At 37.6% G+C, this 10,827-nt stretch overlaps 1 protein-coding gene across 1 annotated transcript; it reads right to left on the reverse strand.

Moving 5' to 3' along the window:
* Nucleotides 1–8,605: 8,605 nt before the first annotated feature.
* On the reverse strand, nucleotides 8,606–9,559 carry LOC103609136 (olfactory receptor 2T27). The gene has a single exon (XM_008593494.1). The coding sequence runs from the start codon at nucleotides 9,557–9,559 to the stop codon at nucleotides 8,606–8,608; it is 954 nt and encodes a 317-aa protein (XP_008591716.1).
* Nucleotides 9,560–10,827: the final 1,268 nt, after the last annotated feature.

Here is a 10,827-nt window from a genome sequence, read left to right on the forward strand (position 1 = left end):
GAAATATTTAGAAGCAGATGTGGTACATGTTCAAATGTATAATTAGTATTATTCCATCAGACACTGGGCATTACAAGTAAGTGGTGACATTGATATCTTCGTTATGAACAAAATGATATTTTATGAATTCTATTTATATCAATTCCCAGCATCTATTTTAACAATAGGGTTGATTCTAGTGCTTAACATAATGTGTGATTTGGTTTATTTACGTACAAGATTCTGGACTCCATTCCCATCAGGTAAGCTTTCCGCCACTGTCATCATCTCTACTGCTTAAGCCTCTCATGTTTTCTCCTATTTCTCCCACCAATTAGAATCTTTCCAAAACAAAAGGAAGAAGAAGGAAGAAAGTAAAAGAAGAAAACCATTCATCTGCATGATCTCCGCTTGAAGGCAGAGAATGCCCTATCCCCAGAACTGGGTAGATCATAGCCCAGAATACCCTGAACCCAGTTATAACATCACCCAGTGTTACCAAATAATCACTTGGTAGGGAAGAGCACGAGAAAGCAGGGAGATCAAACCAAGGAAGGCAGAACACTGTGAATAGGGGCCACAGTGGAGGAAATGGGTACTTGTGGTCTGCCACATGTAGAAAAGATGTGAGGGGAATGAGGAAGGTCTCTGTGCCGGTTGTCAGGTGGTAGAAGCTCTATGCTACCGGACAAGCTTGGGGTTGATCTGGAAGAAGCCATAGAAATCCCAGCAGTTAGTGACCTTCACAGCAGCTTGTAAGAAAACTCACAGATAAGGTCAGATGATAGTCTCCCATGAAGAAGAGCTTGGACCAATCCCATCTAACATACCTTCCCAGAAATCCAGCATGATTAGAGCTATGAGAAGTAAGCTGCCAGTGTCTTTCTATGGCAGTAAGACTACTAACCAGAAGTGATCTTCTCTCCTGATACAATATGTCTACACTACTTTTAAAGGGAATGATTGTCTACTCTATTCTTAGAGACAGAATGCTTCAAGTGCAAACACATCGTGTGTTGAAGGCACTGTACCTGGTGATTCATGAGCTACGAAGATTAACACCAACTGACACTACTCCTAAGGAGTATACTATGCAGTTTGAGAAATGCAACACATACCAAGAATCCTTACAAAGGCAGATTACTATATATCAAAAATGGGAATTTCTATGGAAGGCAAAAATATACTATTTTGGGGACTTTTGAAAGTGTTTAGCAGCAGAAATAATATAAGAGCAGCAGCCCCTACAGTTGTGCTATGTGGAGCTGCCAAACTGACCTGGGATGATATGCACAGAAGTACTTCTGTGGACTTCCATTCTCCTTCAGTAAAAGGACACAACTTTATCACTAATCAAAAGTACCATATAGCTGTAAGAGTCATCAATTATGTGTTTCTGAATGAGGAAAAGGGGGCAAGGATAGCACATCGGGATATGTCTGTTTTGAATAAATTCGTAAAAAGAAGACAATTAAAGATGTGAAAATTACCAAGAGATATAGGAAAAGACACAGAAAGTTGCAGTGTTCCCAGACTGGAAAGAACAGACGAGCCTGTCATGTGCCAGGCACTTTAGAAGCTTTACAGACATTGTCGTAGCAAACCAGAAGATCCTGAGTCAATCTGAGTAATGCGTGTCAGAGCAGTTACCTCAAGAGTTCACCCTAGAGCTGAGACCGATAACCTTACAGCATAAAACATTTAAAGAGCACTCAAATGATAACTGCTTTGAAAATATTAGTGTACTATAGGAACCAAGAGAAGACTGGGGTCAGTTAAGTTAAACAGTGCAATAGGGGAGATGGAAATTGGCCTAATTCAAAAATTTGAGGCTTCAGAGGGAGAGAAGATGGAATCACAGATAGTGTAAATAATGTCAGGAAAGGCTTGCAAGCAGGAATCAGCAGGATGCATGGGGTAAAGGAAATAAGGGAGGGTCCAGTGAAACTGCACCTGAAGTGCATCTTGGAGAGCTAAGGGGTGTGGAGTAGGGTGTGGCTGGAAAGTGAAGGCTAAGAGAATTTGACTCAGAGTATCTGGAAATAAGGTGGAAATGTAAATTGGTTCAGTAAGGATATTACATGATGTAATAGTTATTTAAGAAAGATATACATGGTAGTTTCATAGTCTTGAAAGCAAGATGATTATTAATTATTATTAATAATTTTTTGAAGCCATAGTCAGCTATGACCACTGAACTTTTGTTCTCCCTCTTTTACATCTCCACCCACCATACCTGTACTCTTTGTCTACTTGTATAAATTAGGAAACCATTTGGACATTATTTCAGGTATTGAATAATTAAATCTCCCTCATTGTCCCTGTAACAAATTAGTATCCAATGATGTGAATTTCTCTCTTTCCCTTCACCCTTATCTTTAACTTTCATGATCATATATTTCTGCAGGTATTGCCTTCACCTGCTCTTTTCATGCAAATGGTAAATGACTTCACCGGTGGAATGGGAAGCAATCCTCTACTTTCCCTCACCACTACCACGGTGAATTTGGAAATATTCAAAGTAGAACATTAAGCATAAAAAAGATAGGAGAGCCTTTCCTAACTTTAAAAAAAATTGTACTATAATGGTGTGTAGGTAACATTTATCGAACACCTACTGTGCCAGGAACTAGTTAGTTCATCAGGAAGGTTATGGGTTCTAATGCCAGATGCCAACTTATCTAAAAATGTATTGCCAGGGATACCATCAATGGACAAGAAAAAAGAAGTACATTACATTCCTGAAGTATTGGGTAAAGTGTCTAAATTCCAAGATGCCAGCTGTCAGAAGGCAGGCTGCTATTTTGATCTGCATAGATATGCATCTGAGCAGAGACATCAGTTTGTGTGGCGGCTTACAGAGTAAGAAGAGGAGGAGGGTTAGAATGCAATAAAAAAGAAAAAAAGAAAACATTCAACATTTTAATCTCCTCCAAAGCATGCAGAAAACCTTCATCCACGTGTAAGTACATACAAAGAGGGCAAGCTTTGCCTTAAAACTATTCAGAGAGCAACCCGTACTGCTCCATTAATAATATATATTCTTGCCACCTACCTATTAATGTCTGAAAATTCTTTATAATGAATACCAAGCCCACTCTTTCACTCATCAGCCATTACATGCCCTTTTTCTCTTCGGTAAATCTTTTCATCTCTTTCTAAACTATTACTAACTATTCCTTAGCTTCCCAAGTCTCAAGCTAACGTATACCTTTTCCAATAGTCTGATTGCTGAAAAGTAAATGTACGTATTTGTTCATCCTTCTCAAACTTGAAAAGACCACTGCCTCAGTTGTTAGCAGATAAAGTCACAACAGAATGTCCTTCTAATAGTCACGAAGTGTGGCCTAAAGAAAACATGCCAGTGCTATATCTGAGCAGTGTTCTTTCTGTGTTCTATGAAAGTCAAAGGTCCTACCTCAGAGCAGCTGAGTCCAATCCTTAATAAGACAGCACTGGGATGGCAGACTTCTTATATATGTGGGTATGGAGGTGAGGCCAGGTCAATAGAATTTCATTAGTGGTACATTTCCACATCCCCCAGGAGGGATCCCTAGGTCAGAAATTAATACAAGTTTACTTGGTTTATTTTGTACCTTAGAGGAAGCCTATCCTCTCTTGCCAGATGGTATATTAATTTCCTAAGTGAAAGGTTGGAATTGTTTCTTGAGATTTTATCATAGAACTTATTAACTAATCCTGACATCTCTTCAGAGATAATAATAATAATAACAACAATAATAATGTGGTCTGGAGGTGAGGGACAGACTCACTCAAATTTAAAAATTAAAATTTAAAATTTTTAAAAGGCGCTATGACAAAGTGCAAAAAAAAAGCAAACCACTTTCTTCTGATCCAAATCATTTGCCTATTTGGGGGGGCGGATTATATTTTAAAATATGTACTTGACACTCACAGAGGTTAAATGTTTTTCAGAATTTTTCATCTCATGGGTAGTGTGAAAGGATATCAAATTCAATTAGAATAACAGGAGACATAAGAAACATAGAAGAGAAAATGGAAGAAGGTGAAGAATGAAGGAAAGGATGCAAGGGGGAGGGGAAATGGGAAAAAAATAAAAAGAAACAAGTGATGGAGTGAAGCAGAAGTCATACATTTTCTAAAAATTCTTCATATGAATGTATTAAGAATTTTAAACATTAGGGAAAATGACCTTTCTAACATTTCATTTTATTTCTCTAGAGAGGAAAATAAAGAAGATGGTTTTGTTTAGAAAATACAAGAACTTCAGCGATTATTTAATAATTGTGATAATAATTATAAGAACAATAACATGATTGAATGCTTTTCATACACTAGTGGGTACACTATTTTTATGATTTCTGTCATAGCAAATCTATTAGACACAGACCTTCTACCTTCTACCTCCTATGTTACTTACAGATAAAAAAACAAACAAAAAACTACACACTTCTAACCATTTAAAATGCTATTTAATAACTAATTATTCCCAGACAATATTTTATATGCTACTTATAAATATAAAACTTCCTCAGTTAGCTATTGGATTGATTCCGATAGACTCGTTCTTCCAGTATGATGTGTCTCCACACAGAGCCAAAATGGGTGACAATTAGCTATTGACCCCCAACACTGGACTGGTGTAGTAGTGCCTGAGCTGGCTACAGCCACCAGGCGGAAAGCTTAGCTGTCGGTGGCTACCTCAGTTTATCCCAGTGTGCCTTATGACTATGACTTCTTTTGATATCCACATTATGAAAAAGGTTGAGAGGTGCCAGTATATCAATTAAGTTGGGCTTCTATTATTATTATCAACAAGTTTCCTCAGGAAAATAGCACAAGCCTGTGAACATTTGATTGATGTATGTTTCTAACTCATATGTCACAATTTTTTGTCTAGTGTTGAGCTTAGTAATCTTGTGAAAATAGAAAAGAGTCCAAGTTAATTGTATAGGACAGATGCTTTGTGACTTCTCAATCTTTCTTTTTATGTTTCTCGTTCACCTTTCTCCTCTTGCTCTTCTCCTCCTCCTTACTTATCAGACCCCTTAGCGCTTCTCCAGAAGTAACTCTTGTATGGAGGTAGAAATAGACATGGTCCCTACAGTCTTAGACAGTAATTTCCAAACTTTGGAGTTTAGATTCTACGTGTTTGGTTTGATTTCAAATAATTGTCTCCCTACCCTATTTATAAGTGCCACTTGACATTTAGAGTAAATTCTTATTAGACAAAACTCTGCTATTTATCATAATAAGACCTAAATTATTTTTTTTAAAAGAAAGTCCTCTCTAAAGTTTTAATGATTTTAGTTCTCTGCTTATGTCTCTGAAAGACAGACACACGTGCCATTGGGTACTCAACTGGAGATTCAGACATGAATAGAATAAAGAACGAAGTCAGAGACCTGGAAGAAGGAAATAACACAGATGACACAATATTGGATCTAGACTATGCCTCAGAAATCACATAATTCATCTATCTCCTTTGAGAAATGATTAGAATGTTTCAGAGGAAATGCTAAAGATCCCTGAACTTGGAATAAGGGTACTTTGGTTGCAGCCACAGTTCTTCCATTTCCAGTGTGTCTCTGGACATGGGATTTTATTCTTAGAGGTTGTTTTTCCATCTGTTAAATAAAAAGCTTTAATGCAATTCAATTATCTCTGAAATTACATCAAACTCCAATATTCTTTGATGCTGAGTTTAAATGATGTGATTTTATTTTCTGTTTTAATCCTATTGTTTTATCTTGTTTCCCTCATTTATGAAAATCCCTCCACTATTACCAATGTGTACTTGATATTTGCTACAAATAAGCAACTGAAGAAAATCAAGTTTAGTGAATTTCTCTTGAGATTATTGAATGTGCTATGGATACCACTAAACAAAGGCTAGGAATCACAGAACCAGAAGTCTACGTTCAAAAGTAAAAGGTGTTGATGTAAACAGCAAAGAAACAGGCATAAACATTACTCTAAAGGGTAGAGAATTAACTGATATTGGGGAAAAAAACCCTATGCTACAGTACATGTGATTTTTATTTTACTCATTCAATTTATATTATTTGAGTTCCAAGTGTGTATCAAAAACTAAGCTAAAAAAATAGCAAATATGCACGAGAAGATTTGTTTGGTGGCATGTGGCCTCTTTTGTCTCACTGTTGGGAAAGGAGAGAATCAAGCATTAAAAACTTGGTTGAGTAAATTCCTTCCAAGAAAAAGCTTTCTTCATGTTAGGGATTTTGTCTATATTCTTTAGTTTCTGAAGTTAGGGAGAAATTAGTGTTTCAAGGGACCTCATGATATCCTAACTTCTCATGATACACCAGAGACAGAATGACTATTATTTTATCACAAGGATGTATGATGGCCAGTCAGACCAACACTAGTCCTTGAAATGTTTTCTGTTTTATTAAAGGTCTTATGTGGAATTAAAGGGCATTGATCACTCTGTAACCTCCTCTCCAGAAGAAAGAAATCTGAATGAGGGAGCTGTCACCCAAGACCACCCCTGGAATAAAAGTGGGTGAGAGAGGCGTGTTTTACTGCCTCTTCTGTATAGTAGTGAGTTAATCACAATAATACCTTGCAGCATTTAGTACCTTCCAAAGCTAAAATTGCTTTTGAGCCAGTTATCTCATTTTCTCTGAAAACTATCCCTCTAAGGGTAGGAATTGAGTTAGAATATCATAATTTAAAACATTAAGAAACAAGAGTTCAAGAAGCTAAGTTAATTTGTTCAACTTAACACAGAGAACATCTATAATAATAGTTTAAGAGGATCTATAATGTGAAGCTTCTCTATCATGAGAATGTAATTTCCTGAATATTATCATTTCTTTCCTATCCAGAATCTAGTTATAAGACATACTCACTATTTTTAAAACATAAAATAGCTAACATTTCTAAATGTAATCTAAGTCATTGTCTCTGTGTTACAAGCGGGGAAAATAAAGTTCCTAGAGAGAGAGACACTGGGTTGAGGGATCCCAGGAGATCAGGAGAAGATAGAGTCTAAAGTCAACTCCAACTTTAGTTCTAATATGGTTGTTACTGAGGAAAATAGGATGTTCAGGGATAAGAATCCATGTCATTTCTCACCCACCTGTGCTCCTTGGAAATGCAAAATGGAAAAATAATGTCCTTTGAAAGCTCTGTAATGAAATTTTTTTTCCCCAGTGTGTAGAAGCATTAGATTTTATGAAATATACATCAATATATGAAATGTGTGACAAAATATGAAATATATGTATTTGTTTACTTGTCTACACACTTTTTTTTTCCCAGTGTGTAGAAGCATTAGATTTTATGAAATATATATCAATATATGAAATGTGTGACAAAATATGAAATATATGTATTTGTTTACTTGTCTACACACAATTCCCAAATATTTACAGATTTAAAAATGAGTGTATACATAAGTACATTTTGTTCTCTGCAATGCAAATCATTTCCTTCTTGGATAATAGGATATAAGTAAGTCCCAAAACATAAAAGTAGAAAAATGGAAAGACTGAGGACTTAAAATAGAATGAGTTCAGTCAAGTGGGGAAAGTCAAAGAAAAGTAACATAATTTTCTCCACTTCATCAAAAGAATGTTGATTAATATAAAAAATATTAAAATAAATACAATAATCTCAATTAAAATATAAAGCATAGAAAAAAATAAGTGAATAATATACATGATTTCTAAAAGAAAAAATCAACATTTTGTTTTCAAAAGAGTTGCCCATTACTTTGCATGAGGGTCTTTGGAAATGAAATTTATTTGGCCATCAGAAAATTTAAATATGGTGAAAAAGATGTGATTTAAAATTACCCTACTTGTTCCTATTAAATTATATCAATAGGAGGTCAGGGAAATGAGGCACAGAAAATGTAAGAGCCATCCGTGTTTACTAAAACCTAACAACCACATTTATTTATTTATTTTTTGCATTGAATTCATTATTCTGGTATAATTCTAACAAAATATTATGGGGAAAAAAGAAAAACAGATATCAAGACACTGGTCCCTTCTAGAATTTCATGTGTACTTTTGTGTGTACAAGCTGCATTGACAGAATTTAATGGAGCAAACTACATAGATTCAAACCATTTCTTTCCCCAGCAAATAACCTGGCTTAATTAAGTTAAACATGTCTATGGAAGACCAAAAATGTCATTTGTAGCAAAATCAGTTAGACATTGAAATAATATTTGAAGTATAATAAAAATAATATTTGATAAATAAATTCTTAGTAATGGTCAATTGGTAGAGTGTCTAAAGAGAGACAGTGATGGGAAGTCACAGGAGTAGATAAAGATGAGCATTTTCTTTGTCATGACTGAGCATAGTCAGAAACGGGCTACTCCGTGATTTGCAGTGGAATGCACGCTTTGTGAAAAGCAGGTGACCGAGTACTGGAACCCCAACTTTACTCCTACTCCATCCAAAACTGTGCATAACCAGAACCCTCATGCCTTTCAAAAATATGATCAAATTCTCAAAATCCTAGCTTTCTAAATCCCAAGAATGCCCCAGAGTTGCTGGCATGTGGGAGACTTGTTAAGTTTCCAGACAGAGAATATTTAAATTCAAAGGTGATGATGAAGTCCGATATCCTCATTTTCAAACCTCTGGCAGTAATAGCAATTTCTTTAAAAAACAGTTACTTTTTCTGAAGACAGACACCTGCCCAGAGCCTTCTGCATGGCCCCAGTGACATCCTTGTTCCTGAGGCTGTAGATGAGTGGGTTGAGCATGGGAGTGAGGATGGTGTAGAAGGCAGAAACAGCTTTGTCCTGCTCAGGGGTGTGGTAAGAGTGAGGCAGCACGTATGTGTACATGGCAGCCCCATAGAAGAGGCTGACGACCACCATGTGTGAGGAGCAGGTGGCCACAGCCTTTCTCCTCCCCTCTGCCTCATTCATCCTATAAACAGTAATAAGAATCCTTGTGTAAGAGGCTGAGATGACAGAGAAAGGGATGAGGAGCATCATGATGCAGCAGACATACATGGCTGTTTCATAGGTTGATGTGTCCTTACAGGAGAGCTTCAGAAGTGCAGGCACCTCACAGAAGAAGTGGTTGATTTCCCGAGAGGCACAGAAAGGAAACTGCATGGTGACTGGGGTAAGCAAGAAGCCATCTACAGACCCTCCCAGCCAGGCTGCCGCCACAATCAACAAACAGACCTTGCGGCTCATAAGGACAGGGTAGCGCAGAGGATTGCAGATGGCTACGTAGCGGTCATAGGACATGAGTCCTAGGAGGAAGAACTCAGCCCCTGCCAAGGTCAAATAGAGGAAGTGTTGGGTGGTGCATCCTGCAAAGGAAATGGTCTTCTGGCTCATCACCTGGTCAACCAGCATTTTGGGCACAATGGTGGAAATGTACAGAATGTCCATGATGGAGAGTTGGCTTAGCAGGAAGTACATGGGAGTGTGCAGGTGGGAGTCCATGTGGATGAGAACGATCATGATAATGTTGCTGGCTATGGAGATCACAAAGACCAGGAAAATGAGGGTGAAGAGAAGCCAGGGGAAACGGGTGCTGCTGAACAACCCCAAGAGGATGAAGTCGGCATACATGGAATAATTGCCCCACTCCATAGCTCTGCAGATTGCACAAAAGAGAGATGTAGGCACAATAGGTAAAGTTGGAAAAATATCTGGTTTGGTTAAAACATGGTGATATGGTCGTGGGCCAATCAAGAGAAGTTAATTTCATCAAATGAAGCACAAAACTTGATTCCTTGAAAGAAAAGGCTGAGCAGGATTGTGTCATGTCACACTACACAATTATCAATTCAAGGGTATGTTTGACTTGCTGACTATTGCACATTAATTTAGAGATCACGAAGAAGAAATTTTATGTTAGAGATCACAAAGAAGAAATTTTATGTCCTTTTGTTTCTGAATATTTATTTTTTGTCTCTCTCAAGCACAATCTTACATTTGAGGAGAAGACACATAAAACAGATAACAATGGAACCAACCTGATCCACTAGGAATAGGGTGGTACAGGAGGAAGGGAGGGTGGCCTCACCTTGTACCCCTACACTAGGCTGTAGTTTTCACACTTAGAATCCAGTTTGGAAATCACAAGTCAAGAGCTTATGTTTTGCCTATGGAAGGACAACACACTGATTTCACCTAATTTACATCATTCATGACACGTCTGTAAATTGTAAAATTTGAGTACTTGATTCACACTTAGAATCCAGTTTGGAAATCACAAGTCAAGAGCTTATGTTTTGCCTATGGAAGGACAACACATTGATTTCACCTAATTTACATCATTCATGACACGTCTGTAAATTGTAAAATTTGAGTACTTGAGTCATAAATATTAGGTGTTGCATATTTGAAAATAATGATCCTATGCTGAAGAATAAATCACAAGAACTCTGAGCTCTGAAAGCAATCCAAAAATTAGCAGGAAAAAAGCAATCAAGGGAGAAAATAATGTTTAGAGTCAAGTGGTGTTTATTTTCCCTCTTTTTGCAGAAAACTCTTGATTGTTAACATACAATTCATTAACATGATTAAATGAGATGGGAACAATAATTAATAGATAACTTCTTTTTTTTCCTTTTTTTTTTGTCTTTTTTCGTGTCCGGCAATGGATCGCAACCCTCAGTGTTGCACCCGCACCGGACCGGGACCAGCAACGGGATCGCAACCCTCGGTGTTGCGCCCGCCCCTTGCTCAGCCAGTGAGCGGGAACCGGTCTGTATGTGGNTGGGACCAGCAACGGGAACGCAACCCTCGGTGTTGCGCCCGCACCTTGCTCAGCCAGTGAGCGGGAACTGGTCTGTATGTGGGATCCGAACCCTTGGCGGGAGCGCCACCGCGCTCCCAAGCTGCGCACTGTAGCA

This window comes from Galeopterus variegatus, unplaced genomic scaffold (genome assembly GCF_000696425.1).
Source record: "Galeopterus variegatus unplaced genomic scaffold, G_variegatus-3.0.2 Scaffold9253, whole genome shotgun sequence".
NCBI classification, from domain to species: Eukaryota; Metazoa; Chordata; class Mammalia; order Dermoptera; family Cynocephalidae; genus Galeopterus; species Galeopterus variegatus.